We start from the raw sequence: 21,574 nt of genomic DNA, 5'->3' as shown, positions 1-21,574 counted from the left end.
ATCTACAACAGTGTTGGGAAGAGCTTCCCAAACAATATTTGATTTCCATTGTCGGAAGTGTGTTCAGCTGTTATGTCTGCAAAAGGTGGCTACTTTGATGAGTCAAAAATGATGATAAAAATTGTTTAACAAAACGATTACAGGATTTTTTTTTTGTCCACAAATGTTTATTGATTTATTCATGTATCTTTATTGATACTGTAATTATTACGTCAATATTGAAGATATCACTGGACTTACGATTACACAAAACGTACCCCAAAGTGGACAAAGATTAAAGTATAACGTTTTTCAAATATTAAATATTGAAATCTCCCCTACCTCGATGAACACTTGCTGTGAACTCCTTCCGTGTATTAGGGGCAGAGGTCACCTTAGGTTAGAGAACCAACATGTTTTGTCCTATAAAGGTGTGCCTTTATCTGTTTTTCTGTTAGCAATATACTGTATCTTTGGAACAATTGTTATGAATTATCTTTGTGTACTGAAGCCATTTAGCATAAACCTCAACTTTTGAAGTAATTAGCAAATGACTGGAAGTGTGCAGAAACGTATTATCTCTCAAGGCTGTTGGACTGGAAAACTAAATTGTTAACAGCATATAGAATATTTGAACTGAAAGGATCATTTACCAAACTGAAATGTTAAATAATGGGATCAGCTAGACAGACTCATTTACTTATTTAGTTTTACAAGCTCTAAGGATGGACATGGAAACACAAGCAAGTATATGATGATTTATTTATCTGTGGCAGTCACTCTGCATTAGCAATCAAACCAATGTTATGCAATCAATATTAAAGCAGCACAGAAAGATGTTGATGCATCTTATTCAACATTCTTAACTTTATCGGACTCAGTGACTTTTACAGCCACTGCAGTGTAAGCCACACCATTGTAGTTGCCGCTGGATTTGAAGTGCAGCTCGCTGCCATTCAGGCATCTGATCTTCACTGTGGCCGAGTAGGGGAGGTTGATGACTGCTCGTCCCACTGATACCTCTGCTTTCACGGTCTTTCCTGCTGGGACCTTCACATTGACCTCATCTGATTCGGTTATGGTCTGTGAGGAGGTCATTGAGGAGGTCTGCTCCGCTCCCACGGTCACGCTAAACCCACCAGTCACCTCCGCCACTTCCGGGATCCCTGCTGTAACAGACATGCTGATGGTGGACTCAATCTTGAAGGTGGTGCTCCAGGTGGTAGACTTGGTCACAGATCTGCTGTACGTAAATTTCTCCGCTTGATCCGCAGTAGTGTCGTTTTGATAAGTCAACGACTTTATATATTCTTTTTTTACCTATATTAAACAACACAGACAGAAAAACAAAAAATATGTATATAGTTCAGGCAACACACAAGATAGTGCTTGAACAGAATATACTAGTACAGAAAATATCAACTGATCTATTTAGTCTTAGACTTTAACACTTTATTAATCCCACGGGGAAGAAATTCGAAAGATATAAGTGCTGACACTATTTTATTGACCTAATGTCATTAAACAAAAGACATAACTGTCAACCCCATATCAAATGATAATGTTAATACGGTGGACAGCACTCATCAAGTTGTCCTTTATGGAATGCAAAGTGGGCCAACAAGCATTTAATCGGAACAAATCTTTCTTCATTCTCCTTAAAAAAAAAACACCTTGTGACAACTGCTGATATAAAAAGGGCTTTATAAAATGCATTTGATTAATATATAAGGGTAATCTGCCCTATGAAAGATAGGTATAAGACATGCTTTTGTTAGTGATAGAAAAGAGGAAGAATACGTGCCAATTTCTGTCCTGGACACAACCTACGACAAAAAGGTGCTATTCATGCATACAAATTATCCCACTTCAATTGCTTTTCGGAGTTAATAAAGAAACACTTGTTAATTGAAATGCGTTGGCCCACTTATCCTGCCATATTCTCAGACTCAGGTCTTCTACAAATAGCAGCACTCACCTGGGGTGTGTACACAGCCAGGCTGGGATAGGTCATGTCGGTTAGCACAGACGACTTGATGGCATTGATGAAGAGGAATCCCATAGAGTCGATGTCTGAGCCAGCCCTCCCCTTCAACCCCAGGCAGACTCCAGACCCCACGTCGATAGAGTACTCGGTCTTCAGGCCCCAGCTAGTCATGTACTGGAAGAACTCGCGATTAGAGCTCGTCCAGAACCTGATGCCACCCAGACGTGTTCCGGCACCGTTCCCCCACAGGGACAGCTTGGTGATGCGCTCGCCAAGTTCGAACGTAAACTCAGTGAAAGTGACTGCTTTTCCAAAGGTCGCCACACGGCCATCGGTCAGTTCTGCCCGCACAGCTTTGATCTGCCAGCCGCCCACTGCCACTCCAATCTTCTTGAGGGTGGCACCATTGTCAAGGCCAGTGAAATTAAATGTACTGCCTCCCTGTCCACCGATGACTTCCAGTGTAGTCGCCATGTTTAATAACCTGAAACAGAAATGTACATCAATTTATTCATGCATCCTCCAAATGCTCGACAAAAGATGCAGACATTTCGAGCTGTAAAAGGAAATCAAAGAACAAGATTCAAGGCAGAAAACGTATGGACGACCAAAGCTGGCGTTGTATACATATAAAAGAATACGTTATAATACGTTTTTTTTTTCTTTAAAAGAAAGTAAAACTAAGTGGATTATTATTATGAAATATTTGTCACAACATAACCTTTCTCAATAATGCAATGTTATTTAATTACTCACCATTTGCCTTAATAATTATTTCTTAATGGTGATTATCAGGTGCATTTCTGAATTATCCAGGATATTAGATTATTTTTTGAAATGGGGGTCATGGGAAAGGAAATAAATTGTCTGAAGCCCCATATAAAATTAAGGAAATGGACATTCTGCAATATATACTGTCTATAGTATATATATTTATATACTGTATGAAGTATATACAGTATATTGCAGCATTATGCCCCACCTAGAATTTTTTTCACCAGCTGCCATTGCACATATTTATGTAAATGTATACTATTAAAAGGAGTACAACAGACAGCGCCGACACAGAATGACATTTGATTGGTCTGCCCCTCCTCTCCACGCATAGACTTCACTCGTCCCGTCTCCAGCTCAAACACTCAAACGTCTAAGGGAAATAACATGGAGTTTGCAAATGCAAACTGCACCATGTGTGATCAATTCAAATGTTAAAATGTAAAACTCATTAACTCATTAATGATTAATGTTCTAATTTTTTATATAAATTCAATCAAGTCAATTTTAATCACCATTTTAGAAAGTGGGCCTATGGGGATTCCGTTGTGACATCATATCGCATTATGGGTGTAGGAGACACATCTTTCAAAGTTTAGCTATACTACTCTGTGAATCGATACGTCGAGGCGACACACAACGCACATCTTCACAAGGTTCACGACTGCGTCGAAGCGTCTGCGGGGTCACAGAGTTTAGATAAATGGAAGAGCGTTACAGAACTTTACTGTCGTGTCCCCTCACAAGCCCACAATGCAGCTCTTCGTTAGGTGGTCTGCCGCGGCCCATTGGCTATCCCGCACCCAGCCCCCCCCCCCTCTAAATATCTCTGTATTATTTGTGATTTATTTAAACTGCGGCACACTTACACCTTTCTATGCACTTTCCACAATCCTAATAAAAAATGATAAATAAACCTAATTTAAAAAAAGTTAAGGTCAATGATAAGTCTTTCAACGGCATATAAACTACTTACCAATCAGTGTGTTCCTGTCCTTGCCAAGTGACCAGTATACGGTAAGAGAAGTGTTTTTATAGATAATGTCGATGGTATTCGGAAACGCCCACAACCTTTTTGCCAAGCCTTTTGCCCTTTGGCCCTTTTGCAGAGCCACACCCGCCGGTGGCAGCGCGCCAATAAGATAAATAGTGGATGTATAGAACTATATTGCTATTTATTGTGTTCATTTATTCATTAACGGGAACTGCAAACTAAATTGTCCACTGTATTTTCTATACAGAAGTTATGCTCGGAAATACTGCACTGGCATCAGAAAAGGCCATCTAAGCATCAAGCAAACCCCTGGCTTGGTGGCTCTCAAGGAATCCCATGAATTGTCCCCACATTTCAAAGAAATATTTCGTTTTCCCCTTGGAGGCATATGTCAATTTTTCTAAAGCAGTTGGAGAGACTTTTGAGCCAATGACTCACTGTCGGAGTCTCCATACTTTTCCATGTGACTGCTATGCAGGGTTTAGCCAGTAGGGAGCAAAGAATAACATTTTTTTTGTTCAGACTTGACTTCTTTAAATCTTTGGAAGTACTCAAAGGAGAAAAATGCGGGGGCGGACAGGCAACACAGTGAAAATCACATCTGAAATTTTTTTTTAAAGTCCTTTTCCCAAAAACATGTAATATTAGGGCAGCTCCAGATGCAGTGAAACAATATTCCCTCTTCAAGACCACATTGAATACATAAATCTGGGTTATTATCATCAAAGCGATGTAACAGAGAGGGAGTTATGTATGTACGCATGATCCATTTAAATTTTAATCGTTTATATCTGGAGTTAATAGTCTGGGTTTGTGCATCATGGCAAACTCTCTCCCATTCATCCTCAGCAATCTCTATATCCAAATCTCTAGACCAGGCCAATCTACTTTTATCTGATGATTCTTTAGATTCATTCACAAGGATCTTTTATATCAAGGAGACCTGTCCACGTCCTTTAAGATGGTCAAGAACAGCCTTTTCGAGACTAGACAAAGGTTGTCTATAGGGGGACTGTTTGAGTGCTGTCAAAATATAGCTCCCTTCAAAATATAATGTTTTGAAGGGATATTATAAATTGTTTTCAAATCATCAAAGCTATAAAGCAGATCATTCTCATTATACATATCCATAACTTTACTAATCCCTCTCTCTGCCCACAATTTAAAGCCAAGGTCATTTTTGCCCGGAGAAAATCTGCAGTTTCCCCAAATCGGTGTAAAGCCTGATATATCTGGTTCTATTTTAAAGTAAGACTGAATTTTATACCAGACTTGTAAAGTCTGTAGCTAACTACTAACAGGCATATATATTTGGACACGACTACACGTGCACTGCAAATAATTACCAGGGTTTCACAATATTTAACTGTAATATCTGACAGTAAATTAATGTGAAATCACTTCACAGGTGCTAACTGTGATGTTCACAATATAATACTGTGATTTCAAATACTGTGATTTTTCACTGTTATTTACTGTGATATTTGCATTACAAGGATTTCACAACATGTTACTGTACTTTTTCGACAGTAAAATACTGTATTCAGACCATTCCCTGTGAAAACACAGAAAATTACATTAACGCACTGTATTGTGGGAGGTCCCGCAACTTTTAACTGTCAACCAGCAGCAGATATTCTGCCATTTGCCGCCAAGTGAAGACAGAGGAGGAAGAAGCTTCACTGATAAGGTAAGTCCCTCTCAGTTTTAGCATTAATAAGTGGTTAATCTTAAATTTTCTGCTGGGACCTTCACATTGACCTCATCTGATTCGGTTATGGTCTGCGAGGAGGTCATTGAGGAGGTATGCTCCGCTCCCACGGTCACGCTAAACCCACCAGTCACCTCCCCCACTTCCGGGATCCCTGCTTTAACAGACATGCTGACGGTGGACTCAATCTTAACGGTGTTGCTCCAGGTGGTAGACTTGGTCACAGATCTGCTGTACGTAAATTTCTCCTCTTGATCCGCAGTAGTGCCGTTTTGATATAACAGCGATTTTATATATTCTTTGTTTACCAACATTAAACAACACGGGGGGGGGGTCACGTGAAGATGTCTGGCTAGAAGACGTGTTTCCACTGAGCTCCCGCTCCCACTTGTCTTTAAATATATTTTATTTCAAGTTATCGCTCCCAGTTTCTAATTGCATTAACTCAGTAGTGTAAGAACTAGCGGCAAGCAGAAAAAGTACAATTTTGACAACAAGTAATGTCGAAACAGACGAAAATCAACAAACGAGGAATGGCTAATGCTGCAACTGCTAGCCAAAAAACGGTTTCGCCATTATCTTTCCGCTTCGGAGGAGCAGATGGAGAGGAGCCCTCCCCGACGGTGAACACCGCAGCTCTGATTCGCGAGGTAACTCAAAACTTTGGCGACATGATGGAAGAAAAACTTTCCAAATTCACGGAGACTTTGGAAAAAATATCCACTACGCTGGAAAGCCATTCAAAACGCATCACCGATGCCAAGCAGAGAGTGTCGGATGTGGAGGACACAGTGACCGGTCTACAGGGGAGGCTCGCTGAAGCAGAGAAGAAAATTAAGCTTATGGCTGACGGCATGGATGATATGGAGAACCGCAGTAGGCGGGATAACATTCGTGTTCTCAATCTGAAAGAGAGCACCGAGGGAAAAAACCCTATTCACTTCTTTGAAGCTTGGCTGCCTTCCGTGCTTGGCTTGGAAGCGACTCCCAGCGTTAAAAGCCGTATCAAAATTGACCGGGCGCACCGGAGCTTGGGGCCGCGAGGTGTGCGTCCCCGCCCGGTGATTATTAAACTGCACAACTCCAGGGATAAAGCGAGGATAATGGCCGCATTGAGAGCGAGGCCTAATCTGGAACATGACGGGCAGCGGATCTTCATTCATCAGGATTTATCGTCTGCGGTTCGGGAGAGAAGACGAGCCTTCAACGTTGTGTGCCAGGCTCTGATCGAGAGAGGCATCCGCTTTAACATGCGCTTCCCGGCTACACTGGCTGTGAACCACAACGGCAAAGATCACAAGTTTGAATCACGAAGAGATGCAGAAAACTTTCTCAACACGCTGCAGTAAAGCCGGACAGGAGACCCCTGAAGTATGACTTTTATCATGCTTGATCTGGGAGACTACATGGACACATATCATTAAGGTCTACGTAAGTTTTGTTTTGTTTTCGTTTTAATTATTATTATAACAGCAGTTATTGTATTTTGAGAGGCCACTTTCACAAGCTACTTTAAAGGCACAAATGGTGACATGGCTTTACTATGTGCAATTAATACGTTCAAGGTTTGTGTGGTTATTATTAAGTGATCTCATTATGCTCACTCTTGTAGGTTAATATTTAAGGAGGGGCTCTCTCTGTTCATTATTAACATACTTTGATACCTTATATTGATATGTGGCTGGAATGACAATAGGCAGGTAAAAACCTTTTGTTGTGGGGGCGGGGGTGGGATATGGAGCTTTTTTATTTTTTTATCTTGCTCCAGAAGTGGAAACAAATTTTAGCAGCATGTGCTCCTATAGCACTACCCAGTGGGTAGCTTTTTGTTTTTGTTTGTTTTGTGTGTTCATATATTGGCCTTTTTGACGCATGGAGAATCACTAATCCACGAGGAAAAGATTTCACTTTTTTTTCTCGTCCCCACCATTCTTTTTCTAGAATTGATTATATCTTTGTTTCTAGACCACTGCTAGATAGAACCGGAGCTTGCTCCATTAACACATGTGTTCTCTCGGACCACTCATCAGTCTATATTGAAGTAATGCCACCTTACCATGACCCTTTTTCTAGACACTGGCGTCTGTATACGTCTCTTCTTAGCAACCCTGCATTTGTGACTTATTTAGAAAATCAATTGGAACTCTTTATTTCCACAAATTACGTACCTGAGGTTTCTGCGTCTACTCTATGGGAAACAGGCAAGGCATTTCTTAGAGGGTCCATCATTTCTTACACGGCCGCAAAAAGGAAGACTACATTAGTGAAACAGTTAGAGCTTGAGCGAGATATTGTCAGCTTAGACAGAGAATTTAAAGCTTCTTCCTCCACTTCTGTGTTGAAGAAATTGGAAGCAGCCAGATCTGCTTTAGACCAACTTCTAACTCAAAAAGCAGATTCAGCAATATTTTATGCCAGGCATAGACTGTTTGAATCCGGTAACAAACCTGGCCGGCTACTTGCTAGACTAGCCCAGGGCAAGGCAGGGTTCTATGCAATACCCTCGCTCAGAGACAGGAGGGGTGAACAACACTTTGAAACCAAAATGATCAGTAAAATAATGAAAGAATTCTACCAAGATTTATACTCATCTGAGTGTCAAAATATGTCAGTTCCAAGGAAAAGTTTTTTGATAATATTAAACTCCCTTCATTATCTGAGGAAAGCAGAATAGATATGTGTAGGCCGATTATGGCCCAAGAGGTCCTGGATACAATTAAATCCTTACAAAGTGGGAAGGCTCCAGGTCCTGACGGTTTTGGTCCCGAGTTTTATAAAAAGATGGAAAGATTTGTGGTGGGTCCTTTAACTAACATGTTTATGGAGTCATTTGACGGGGGCTCACTTCCACCAACTTTAAATCTCGCCCATATATCTCTCATTTTAAAGAAAGATAAACCCCCTGATCTTTGTGCATCTTATAGACCAATAAGCTTGCTCGGGGTTGACTGTAAAATTTTATCCAAGCTTCTGGCTAGGAGGTTGGAGGAGGTGTTGCCCATTCTGGTGAAGCAGGACCAGACAGGATTTATCAAGGGTAGATACTCTCACTCCAATGTCCGACGGCTCCTAAATGTTATTCAATTCGCACAAAATACAAAAAACAAGGTTCTTGCAGTATCACTGGATGCTGAAAAAGCGTTCGACCGGGTGGGGTGGGAGTATCTATTCAATGTTCTTCACAGGTTTGGTTTGGGTGCAGGCTTTGTTGAGTGGGTCAGAGTGTTGTACAAATCTCCGGCTGCGAGGGTCCTTGTGAATGGTTCAGTGTCTGATGCTTTCCCCTTGTGCAGGGGTACGCGTCAGGGCTGCCCCCTTTCGCCTTTATTATTTGTACTCGCCCTCGAGCCTCTTGCAGAAGTTATAAGGACCCACCAGGGTCTTTCTGGTGTCAAGTTAGGAGACATTGAATACAGGATTTCACTCTATGCTGACGATATATTATTGTTTATTACAAACCCTGAGAACTCCATCCCTACCTTAATATCAATCATTAATCAGTTTGGCCAGATATCGGGGTATAAAGTTAACTACAACAAGTCAGAGGCCTTACCATTAGGTGGCTCTGGGCCCTGGGCGGCCCCTGTAAATTTCCCTTTCAGGTGGTCGGTCTCAGGTTTTACTTACCTGGGCATCAAAGTATCAGCAGATATTAAGGAGCTGTACAAACTAAATTTCAAAGTTGCCTTGACAAAAATCAAAGGTGACCTTGACAGGTGGTTTGATCTCCCATTGTCCTGGATGGGTAGAATAAGCTTAATTAAGATGAATGTACTTCCCAGGATATTGTACCCTATGCAGATGCTGCCATTAAAGATCAATAGGAAAGTAATCTTGGATATTGAACGATTGTTGTCTAAATTCATATGGCACGGAAAGAAAGCTAGAATAAAGATGAAGTTATTGCAATTACCAATAGACAGGGGGGGTCAGGCATTCCCTAATTTTCTATACTACAATTGGGCTTGTCACGCCCGTATAATATCAGGCTGGCTTAGACATTTTCTACATCAAGGGGAGCCCCCCGTAGATGCTTGGTGTTGCACCCCTCTATTTATTTTTAGCCTTACCTCAACTGCCTTAGGTGAACTTCCAGCAGAGGTTAAAACTAACTTTATTATGCTTAACACACTTAGGATTTGGCGTGACATCAATAAACACATCGGCCGAAGAGTTTTCATCAGCGTTACAACCTTTAACTAGGAACAAAGCTTTCCCCCCAGGCATTGGAGTGACTATTTTCGATGATTGGTTCTCAAAGGACCTAAGATTTGTTTCTGATTTATTTGAAAACGGTAATTTCATGTCATTTACTCAAATTCAGAATAGGTACAAAGTATCACGTAACCACTTCTTTGGTTTTCTCCAAGTGAGGCATTTTGTAAATTCTAATCTTAAATTACCGAATGATCAACCAATGTTGAGTCCTATTGAAAGCTTCCTTCTTCATTTTAATTTGAATACCCTCAATGACAAGAAATTTATTTCTCTTTTTTATGAAAAAATAATGCCTTTTAACTCTGCTAATTCTGACAGAGCGAGGGATCTATGGGAAAAGGACTTTGAGGTTGAACTTAGCACAGAGGCCTGGTCCAATGCTTTTATGTCTGCTGAGAAAATATATACATGCAACAGACTCAGGGAGAATCAATATAGAATATTACACAGAATACAACGTACTCCTCAATTTCTACACAAAATTAATCCTGAGTTCTCCCCCCTCTGTCTTAAGTGTAATAAAGACATAGGAACCTACTACCACTGTATTTGGCAATGTCCTTTAATATCCAGATATTGGGAAAACGTTGCTAAGGAGCTTAGTTCAATTTTTCACAAAAAAATTAAGTTGGACCCAGTTTCTTTCCTTCTGAGTATAGCTACGGCACAGCTCCCTCTACCCACTGGACAGTTGATTTTATTGTATAAACTTTGCTTTTAGTAAGACGATGTATTGTGTTCCAGTGGATTCAGGAGAAGCCACCCTCGGTTACACAATGGTACAGAGAAACATTTTGTGTTTTTCCTATGGAACGTCTTAGTGCTGTTTTAAAAGGTAACACCAATGCTTTCTATGATGTATGGCAACCCTTTCTTGATTATCTTCCTAATGATCTTGCTGAGCTCTTGCAGAAAGGACGCCCACACCTTGTTTTCACAAATAAATAGTTTGTATAGTCTCTTCCTTTGGCATGACTCCACTGTAAACAATGCTTATATGATCCAAATATGTATTTATGTGACCTTTATATCTCATTACTCTTTTGTAACTTGACAAGATCTGTGCTGTGTTGTTCTTTGTTTGATAACAGAAAATCAATAAAACAATTGAAAAAAAAAAAAAAAGAGAACATTTCCTTACAAAGACGAATGGAGCCGGGGAACTACGTTTTAACTTAATTTATCTGCCTTGTAGAATTCAGCAAGATTAAAAGTGCAAATACATCAATAATAATTGGGAATTATACACAAGAGAGGATGTGATTCTAAAATGGGTGAGTTACAGCCAATCTATTGTGTTGGTAACTTCACTCATAAATCTATCTACAGTCAAGTATGCATTTAGACAAATACGATAAAATATAATATAATATGTGCAACCTTTTATGTGTGGTTGTTTAAGCCACACTGAAGGCATGATGCCACCTTAGGTTTGCAGAAAACTATATACAAAATACACGCAGAAAGCATGATGCCACCATAGGTTTGCAGAGAACTATATACAATATACACACTGAAGGCATGATGCCACCATAGGTTTGCAGAGAACTATATACAATATACACACTGAAGGCATGATGCCACCATAGGTTTGCAGAGAACTATATACAATATACACACTGAAGGCATGATGCCACCATAGGTTTGCAGAGAACTATATACAATATACACACTGAAGGCATGATGCCACCATCGGTTTGCAGAGAACTATATATAATATACACTTGAAAGGGGTGGTGTGGGGTTGTGAGGGCCGCTGTAACCCAGTGTCCATCCTCACGGGAAGGGGGGGTGGGGCACAGAGAGAGAGAGACAGAGAGAGAGACTACATTAGACTTGTTCGCACTGTAACGACTGCCAACTGCACTGTTTTTATCACAAACATTATGAAGCAAGCATCATGTCCCGAATAAATTCAATATCAGGCCTCGAATCACAACAAATAGGATGCAGGGAGACAGCAGGCAATGGAGAAACTAAATGATTTTCCAAAATCACATCCGAGGTACAGTCCAGAGATACAGCACCAAGTTACAGCAATTAATAATGCTCTTTAAACAATTAGATAAGAAGGCTACAAACATGTTCTGATGGCAAAAGTTTCTCACACACACACACACACACACACACACACACACACACACACAAACAAAACGTGTTCGCACTGTAACGACTGTTTTTATCACAAACATTATGAAGCAAGCATCATGTCCCGAATAAAATCAATATGAGGGCAGCTTGGGCCTACCTTATTTGAAGAGAAGCTCACATCGACGGGCTGTCTGAGTCGCAAACAGGTTAATCACCGTCATTGAAGTCCGGTGATTTTTGGATGAGGTCCCGCTCAACAGACAGCATCGCTAGGGCGTTAAGCCTATCTTGTCCGATGGTACTTCGGAGAAATGTTTTGATCCTCTTCAGTGTACTGAAGCACCTCTCTGACTCTGCCAATGTCATAGGGGTTGTCATTGCTATTTGTGTAAATTTCAATGTCTCCGAAAAAGTGCGCTGAAGATTGTGAATGTCTGTTTTTCTTTACCTGCTCGTTGTGTCTCTGTACGGAGATGCGGTGGCCGTCATCCAGCTGACAATATAGGCAATATTTACTTTGCCCAACATTGAAAGCTTCACACGGTTTCCAATGTGAGTTGCACTGCATTCATGTTTCTTTATTTTACAGGACACATGTTTTAAATTCACAACCCCTTGTTGGGTCCAAGCTGTGTCTCCTCCGAACAGCGAAACAGAAGAGAGCGCTCCTAGCTAAGCTAGCCGTTAGCCAGTCTTTCCTTTCGAACCAAGAGGTGCAAAATGAACGATTTTGTCGCGTGTCCTTTTGTTTTTTGCCGATGTGCCCCCAGTCTCTTTATTTGTATTTTTTCTTCTAAAGACATCAACGAAAACGGATGAGTCAGTAGATAGTCCACTTCGTTGTCGCTTGCCATTGTGGTCAGGGTTTTCTTCACTTTTTTCTCCCGCCAGTGAGAGTCACTGTCACTGTTGGTCTGGGCTATGTTCATTTAGCCCAAATGGTCTCTAAATCAAGGGGGTATGTCATAACACCTGTCAATCACGATTGGACGACACCGATTGGATGCTGATTTTCTTAATCGTGGGCTTAGAAAAGTCAGCCCAGACGAACTGTTTGGGCTGACTTTTCTAAGCCCACACAACATATCTATATGTATCTCCTGCGTTTTTCTGATTATTTGGTGCCGTTGCTTCTCCGTTGCACCAAAATCAACCAATTCTAAGTTTTAGTAATTATTATATTTTAATATTTTCATTAATTTAATAATGTTCTCATGTTTATTTTAAAATATAGGGAGGGCTTAGCCCCACTAGCCCATTGATACCAGCCGTCCCTGATTATTATTATTATTTCGTTTTGGTTAATGAATGGTCTGTGAGTTTGTTGATTTTACTTGTTTGTGAAGTTTTTTTTGTCGGTTTATGTTCAGTGTATGGTCTTTCTTTTAAAAGTCTGAGTTAAGTGGACAAACTAGTCCAAGTCAGGGACTCTGTTTAACTTGGGGATTTAGAGAGACCTTCTGTCTAGTGTGTCGTCCGACCTTTTTTTTTTTTGTATTTTAGTTCATATTTAAGCTTAGCCCACAAGTGTAGATAGGTTTTTTATTTCAGTTACTCTGAGCCTTTTCAGTGTATATCAGAATTTTATTTCTAACGTTTTCCTGGGATATCGTTTAGTGTGGTATTTTTCTGTCGTTTGGGATATCGTTAAGTGCTGTTATCTTTAGTGCTTTGATAAGCTTGTTTCCTTTGTTTGTTCCTGAGACACAACCGGTGTTGCCAGGAGTCTGTGTTTGTCGTTGTAAATAGTCAAGAGTTGTGAGAATACCGCCTCCTACCCAGAGGGCGGTCTAGTCAGAGGGTTTTATTGTTAACCGCGGTTTTTTTGTTAGACGACCGGTGAGTCAGAAGTTTTTCATTGTATTCTTTAGTCAAAGGCTCAAAAGAGCCAAGTAAAATGTGGTGGGAGAATAAATGATTAACTAAAAGACATGAAATAGAGTTATACATTGTTGTAAGCCGGGAACCAGCCTAGGTAGGTAAACAGTCATGCCGTCCGCAGTAAAGATATTGGGTAACAAACATGCGTTAAGTAGGGCCGAGAAAAAGGAGATCTCGGAAAAGTGGGGGAAGAGAACAGCTAGATCAGGCACTAAATGGCCAAAGGAGGGAACTTTTGAAGTATTATGTGGGGAAATGGAGGTAATGATTAAAAACTATAAGCCTAACGATACAGGGAAGAATGCCCTAGCAAAAAAGGAGAGAGAAAGGATAGTTTTGGCAATGTTTAAAAAGGAAGGAGAGCTATTTAGGCAGACAGAAAGGACTGTAAGGGACATAGTTTGGACAAGGAGGTGGAAGTGAGTAAGACTCAACCACCAACCTACAACACAGGTTTATACCCACTAGTAACAGGCACAGTAGACATCAGGGTGAAGTTTAAATAGACGGGAGCAGCAAAGATCCAGAAGTGAAGAAAGTGAAAGCAGCATCCACACATATGGATTGCTACAAAGAGATTAGGAAAGGGAGTGGTATAAAACAAGAAGCAGTGAGGACTGGGATAATGAGGGGGAAAGCGATAGTGATTATCCTAACAGAGGGAGTGCCGTAAGGAGGGGGGAAAGAGAGAAAGAGTAAGGGATAAAAGAGGGAAAAAAGTGAGATAAGTAGCAGGGAGGAAGGCAGTCAGGGCAAGGACAGGGAGCAGAGAGAGTGGGAGAAGGTTAGTCTGGTAGAAGATGGCAGTAAAGCAGGTCCAAGCCCTTTTGCAATTGAGCTGCAGGAGGAACTACAATTACGGCGATCCAAGAGAGAGAGAAAGACCCCAAGAAGTTCTCAGGAGCTTTTCCCATATTGATGAAGGGAACCAAGGGTAACCTGGGGTGCACTCAGAACTGAGACTGTCAAAATATCAACTCGTCAAGTTCAAATGCACTGGCTCTTTAAGGAGATGGAAGACGGCACTCATTGGTTTATTGCATGTTACGCCCAAAACACACCTATTGTAATTAAGCTACTTCAGACCAAGCCATTTCAGATTTGCGTCGGGCGCAAGAGTCATTTATCTGCCGGTATAAAAGCAACAGCTGCAGAGAACTGCCCACGAAGATACTTGCTTTTACGCGTTTCACACTTGCGTTTCAGACTGCTAAAATAGGGCTCTTAAAGTTATTATAACTTAAAGTTTAAGTTTGGGATGAACTGGGCTGAAGGGTGAAAACAAAGCAACCTACAAGTGCAACACATTTGTGGGAACATCTACAACAGTGTTGGGAAGAGCTTCGCAAACAATATTTGATTTCCATTGTCGGAAGTGTGTTCAGCTGTTATGTCTGCAAAAGGTGGCTACTTTGATGAGTCAAAAATGATGATAAAAATTGTTTAACAAAACGATTACAGGATTTTTTTTTTGTCCACAAATGTTTATTGATTTATTCATGTATCTTTATTGATACTGTAATTATTACGTCAATATTGAAGATATCACTGGACTTACGATTACACAAAACGTACCCCAAAGTGGACAAAGATTAAAGTATAACGTTTTTCAAATATTAAATATTGAAATCTCCCCTACCTCGATGAACACTTGCTGTGAACTCCTTCCGTGTATTAGGGGCAGAGGTCACCTTAGGTTAGAGAACCAACATGTTTTGTCCTATAAAGGTGTGCCTTTATCTGTTTTTCTGTTAGCAATATACTGTATCTTTGGAACAATTGTTATGAATTATCTTTGTGTACTGAAGCCATTTAGCATAAACCTCAACTTTTGAAGTAATAAGCAAATGATTGGAAGTGTGCAGAAATGTATTATCGCTCAAGGCTGTTGGACTGGAAAACTAAATTGTTAACAGCATATAGAATATTTGAACTGAAAGGATCATTTACCAAACTGAAATGTTAAATAATGGGATCAGCTAGACAGACTAATTTTCTTATTTAGTTTTGCAAGCTCTAAGGATGGACATGGAAACACAAGCAAGTATATGATGATGATTTATTTATCTGTGGCAGTCACTCTGCATTAGAAATCAAACCAATGTTATGCAATCAATATTAAAACTGTGCACAGTAAGATGTTGATGCATCTTATTCAACATTCATAACTTTATCGGACTCAGTGACTTTTACATCCACTGCAGTGTAAGCCATACCATTGTAGTTGCCCCTGGATTGGAAGTGCAGTTCGCTGCCATTCAGGCATCTGATCTTCACTGTGGCCGAGTAGGGGACGTTGATGACTGCTCGGCCCACTGATACCTCAACTGTCATGGTCTTTCCTGCCGGGACCGTCACATTGACCTCATCTGATTCGGTTATGGTCTGTGAGGAAGTCATTGAGGAGGTCTGCTCCGCTCCCGCGGTCACGCTAAACCCACCAGTCACCTCCAACACTCCCGGGATCCCTGCTTTAACAGACATGCTGATGGTGGACTCAATCTTAATGGTGTTGCTCCAGGTGGTAGACTTGGTCACAGATCTGCTGTACACACATTTATGCTCTTGAGCCGCAGTACTGCTATTGTGATAAGACACAGATTTTATGTGTTCTTTGTTTACCTACAAACACAAAAACTATGCATATTGTTCAGGCAACACACAAAATAATACTTAATAACCAGTACAGAAAATATAAACTTATTTATTTAGTCTAACGTTTAGACTTTAACACTTTATTAATCCCCCGGGGGAGAAATTCAAAAGATATACATGCTGACACTATTTTATTGACCTAATGTAATTAACAAAAGACATAACTGTCCACCCCATATCAAATGATAATGTTTAAACGGTGGACAGCACTCATCAAGTTGTCCTTTATGGAACGCAAAGTGGGCCAACAAGCATTTGATCAGAACAAATCTTTGTTCATTCTCCTTAAAAAACAAACACCTTGTGACAACTCTTGATATAAATAGGGCTTTATAAAATACATTTGATTGATTATATGCAAGAAAAATCTGCCCTATGAAAGATAGGTATAACACATGCTTTTGTTAGTGATAGGAAAGAGGAAAAATACGTACCAATTTCTGTCCTGGACACAACCTTCTACAAAAACAGGTGCTATTCATGCAGGAAAATAATCCCATTTCAATTGCTTTTCGGAGTTAATAAAGAAACACTTGTTAATTGAAATGTATTGACCCACTTATCCTGCCATATTCGGACTCAGGTCTTCCACACATAGCAGCACTCACCTGGGGTGTGTACATGGCCAGGGTGGGATAGGTCATGTCAGTTAGCACGGACGACTGGATGGCATTGATGAAGTGGAATCCCACAGAGTCGATGTCTGAGCCAGCCCTCCCCTCCAACCCCAGGCAGACTCCAGACCCCACATTGATAGAGTACTCGGTGACCAACGGCCAGCTAGTCATGATCGCTGAGAACTCGCATCCAAGATTCGTCCAGAACCTGATGCCACCCAGACGTGTCCCGATACCATTTCCCCACTGGGACAGCTTGGTGATGCGCTCGTTCGGGCTGAACGTAAACTCTTTGTGAAAAGTGTGCGACTGTCCAAAGGTCTCCACACGCCCATCGGTCAGTTCTGCCCGCACAGCTTTGATCTGCCAGCTGTCCTATGCCACTCCAATCTTCTTGAGGGTGGCACCATTGTGGAAGCCGTTGAAAGCAAATGAATGGCCTCCATTTCCACCGATGAAATGCAGTGTAGTCGCTTAATAACCTGAAACATAAATGTACATCAATATATTCATTCATCCTCCAAATGCTTGACAAAAGAAACAGACATTTCGAGCTGTAAAAGGAAATCGAAGAAAAAGATTCAAGGCAGAAAACGTATGGACAACCAAAGCTGGCGGTGTATACATATAAAATAATACTTTGCTGTAAGTATTTTTTTGTGTGGATCATTATTATGAAATATTTGTCACGACATTACCTTTCACAATAATGAAATGTTATTTATTTACTCACCAATTGCCTTAATAATTATTTTTTAAGGGTGACAGATTGTCCAACACAGTCTCACTCCGAGTTTGTCAAAAATCGACGCGTGTTTTGGGCTTTTGGCGTTAACTGTCAAAACTAAAGGTTGTAGTAATACCATATAGAGGCCATGCCTATGGAACAAGTTTTGGGGCTATAGAGTCAAATATGGCGATGCTATTGAAATTGTTGCTAAATAAAAAATCCTCAAAAATAAGAAGAGATATCATTTTCAAAACTAAAACAGCTGATAGAAGCCATGCAATTCACCGTTCGCTAAAGACGGCTCGTTTGGGTGAAAACAAGGTTGTAGCTGGCTCTCTAGCTTACTACATTAAGCTAGAGGTATCATTTGTGTCGCAACGCTGTTTCACTGATGATCTATTGAACCGCGAACTCCGAATCTGCCCATTTCTTTCCATCTTTACGGAAGTTCTGAATTCTCGCTTGTTCGTTCCCTATATAGTTCACTATATCATAAACACTATATAGGCACTGAGTGCCTATGATATAGTGAACTATATACAGTAGTGTGTGTGCTAATGACGCCCTCATCAGCTGAGGGCGTTTTCATGAGTCTCATAGTATTAGTCTAGAACAATATTACTCAATGCGCCGCTCGCGAGCCCCATGCGACTCGCCAAGCCTCTATTTGCGGCTCGCATGGCAGTAAAAATATACAGTGATATGATCATGCAGTGCACTATTCCGCCATGTCCACAAGAGTGCGCCATGAGACGATGGTTGAGTGTGGTTAAAGTAAAACACACATTGTGCATACATAGGTTTGTAAATTGATGTTAAAGTGTGTATTTAGGCCTGATTATTGATTTGTTTAATTCACAATGTAACTTTTTAAGAGAGGGAATGATTGGAATAACACAAGTAAATGGCTATAAGTGTATTGGGGCTTATAGCCACAAATTGAGATATTTTTTATCTATATGGTTGTTTCCCTGTCCGTGCTGCTCTCTTTTCCCCTCCCTCACTCGTTCACACACTAAAATGCATTACCTACAGACTGACATTTGATTGGTCTGCCCCTCCTCTCCACGCAGACCTCACTAGACTAGTCCCGTTTCCGGCTCAGTCAAACGTCTAGGGGAAATAACATGGAGTTTGCAAATGCAAACTGCAACATGTGTGATCAATTATTTTTTTTTAATCAGTGTCGTGGATATTTAATCCACGACACTGTCCCCATTGGGATATTTCGAGGCGACACACAACACACATCCTCACAAGGCTCATGACTACGTCGAAGCGTCTGCGGGGTCACAGAGTTTAGATTCTTGGAAGTGAATATATATATATATATATATATATATATATATATATATATAGTATAACAGAATTTTACTGTGTCCCCTCACAAACCCACAATGCAGCTCTTCATCACGTGGTCTGCCGAGGCCCATTGGCTATCCCGCTCCCCCGCCCCCCCCCTAAATATCTCTGTATTATTTGTAATTTATTCAAACTGCGGCACACTTACACACTTCTATACACTTTCCACAATCCAATTTTAAAAAAGTTAAAAGTCAAGGATAAGTATTTCAACGCCATATAAACTTCTTACCAATCAGTGTGTTCCTGTCCTTGCCAAGTGACCAGTAGGCCTATACGGTAAGAGAAGTGTCTTTATAGATAATGTCGATGGTATTCGGAAACGCCCACAACCTTTTTGCCAAGCCTTTTGCCCTTTTGCAGAGCCGCACCCGCCGGTGGCAACGCGCCAATTGGATAAATAGTGGATGTATAGAACTATATTTCTATTTATTGTGTTTATTTATTCATGACTGAAAACTGCAAACTGAATTGTCCACTTCTGGGATAGTTAAAGTTATCTGAATCTGAATTTTTATTGAGAAGATGAGCGAATCATGCCACACCAGCAATGACTAACTTTGCAGAGGCTTGTGCTCTCCAGATGCCTTTCTACAGAGAATAATTTGAAGAGTTGCTGACAGTTCTGTCGCACATTTCTTTTCAGAAATGATTGAAATAGTAATAGGCTATATCATGGCAGTATAAGACATTTGTGTGATGTCCGCATTGATTCCAGCCTATGCTGTTCTAGGTTGTATCGTGGCCTTTTATAAAATGTTTAGCAACGACCAGTGACAGCATTTTTCCCGGACATAAAAACAGACATAATAGGCTTACAGACGTAATATTTAATTACATTAATTAGGTAAAAGAATAAATGACGCCTGGACGATTAAGGGCATGTGCGTATATTGTCCGTTCGGACACTTGGGCCAGATTTTGATAACAGAGTTCCCCAGTTGGAAACGTATGGTTTACTAGTGACATGCATGAACATGGTGGAACATGAACGTTTTACTCAATATAAAAGAATCAGCCATCATATCGCACACTTTACTATTGATTGACGTTGTAACCGTTTGTTGGCATTGTCTTTGATCCTTGTTCAACAGTGTGTACTGGTAAACCAGCTCTAGATAAGGGCAAGTGTAGCCTTCCAATACAATGTGCTTCTCACAAAGAAAAAAAACAGGATAGTAGATGATAGGCTACAAGGAAATAAAGGCGTTCAAACTTGAAACTGATCCTACTAAGTACTGTTGAGGTCTGACTGGTTTTTATTGGATAAAAAAAACCTGCTGTGAAGAACTTTTAGATTCCGGACGCAGTGCACATGAACGGTCGCCGTCGGGAACACGTGTAAGCATGAGCGTCATCACTGACGAGGAGTCTTGTTATTACCAGGACCATGAACGCGCCTTGAGTATATTGCTAATTCCCAGCGTGGCTCGCTGAGAAAATTCAAATTGTGCTCTCGCGAGCACTCTGGATTAACAGGGTAGAAAAAAAGTAGAATCATCAGAGCGTCCTGAGGTGTAGTTCACAGTGTCGTTTCCCATAATTCCCAGCAATCTGAACGCGCCATAATAATACAAATAAATAATACATTTTATTTATAACGCATTTTACATCAACTCAATGACCTCAAAGTGATACAATGCACATGAAAAAGGATAAAACAACATAAAATACTTTAAAACGTGCATAAAAAGAAAAACAGAGACAACATTTAAAATAGCAGTTTAGCCCTGGGTGCAGCTGAGCAGAAGGCGCGATCACCCATAGTTCGGAGCCTTGTCCTCAGAAGCTGGAGGAGGTTGGCCTGTCCAGAGCGGAGATGGCGTGAGGAGGAATGGAGAGTGATGAGTTCTTTGAGGTATAGGGGAACAGTGCCATGGAGGCACTGGTGGGACAGAAGGTAAACCTTGAATTTGATCCTGTACTGGACAGGAAGCCAGTGGAGGGATTTGAGGATGGGTGTGATGTGGTGGTACTTCCGCACCCCCATCAGGATCCTGGCAGCACAATTCTGGATGTACTTCAGCTAATGGATGTTCTTGCTGGGGATCCCAATGAGGAGTGCGTTGCAGTAGTTCAGCTTGTAGGAGACAAAGGCGTGGCCAAGATTTTTCGGCATCGGGGAGAGTGAGTATGGGGCGGAGTTTTGCAATGTTTCTGAGGTGGAAGAAGGAGGTTTTGCAAAGATGTTTAATTTGGGCCTCAAAGGTCAGGTGAGGGTCCATTCTGACACCAAGGTTAGTGACTGAGGATGAGAGGTGGATGTCGTGGCCAGAGAAGGTGATGCTGGTGATAGTGGGTCTGGTGTGGAGTGCCAACAAGAATGGCTTCCGTTTTTGAGCTATTGAGTTGCAGGAAGTTAGCCGTCATCCACGGCTTTATCTCCTCCAGGCAGGCGGAGAGTGTGGATAGGGCTGCAGTGGGGTTTGGGTTTGTTTTGATGTAGAGTTGGGTGTCATTATGGAAGAAATTAACCCTAAATTGTATGGCAAACTATGAACTATTAGGCCTATATATCATATAAATATATTAACAGTGGAAATGAGGTTTTGACACGGCGCCAGGGAGTAGGTTC

General features: G+C 40.9%; 1 protein-coding gene and 1 pseudogene across 2 annotated transcripts; both read right to left on the bottom strand.

Moving 5' to 3' along the window:
• Positions 1-828: 828 nt before the first annotated feature.
• On the bottom strand, positions 829-2,440 carry LOC307081024 (aerolysin-like protein; the record flags this gene model as incomplete). The annotated part of the gene is made up of 2 exons (XM_079744035.1): positions 829-1,299; positions 1,958-2,440. 2 exons carry the CDS (start codon positions 2,438-2,440, stop codon positions 829-831), a joined length of 954 nt encoding a protein of 317 aa, XP_079600161.1.
• A 2,837-nt stretch (positions 2,441-5,277) lies between these two features.
• Positions 5,278-20,989, bottom strand: LOC307080138 (aerolysin-like protein; annotated as a pseudogene). The gene is made up of 6 exons: positions 20,761-20,989; positions 16,899-17,380; positions 15,796-16,257; positions 15,275-15,326; positions 5,484-5,743; positions 5,278-5,289 (listed from the first exon to the last, which is right to left on the bottom strand). The product of its transcript is annotated as an aerolysin-like protein (transcript).
• Positions 20,990-21,574: the final 585 nt, after the last annotated feature.

This window comes from Pollachius pollachius (assembly GCF_949987615.1).
Source record: "Pollachius pollachius genome assembly, chromosome: 9".
NCBI classification, from domain to species: domain Eukaryota; kingdom Metazoa; phylum Chordata; class Actinopteri; order Gadiformes; family Gadidae; genus Pollachius; species Pollachius pollachius.
This window is presented reverse-complemented; position numbering and strand designations above follow the sequence as displayed.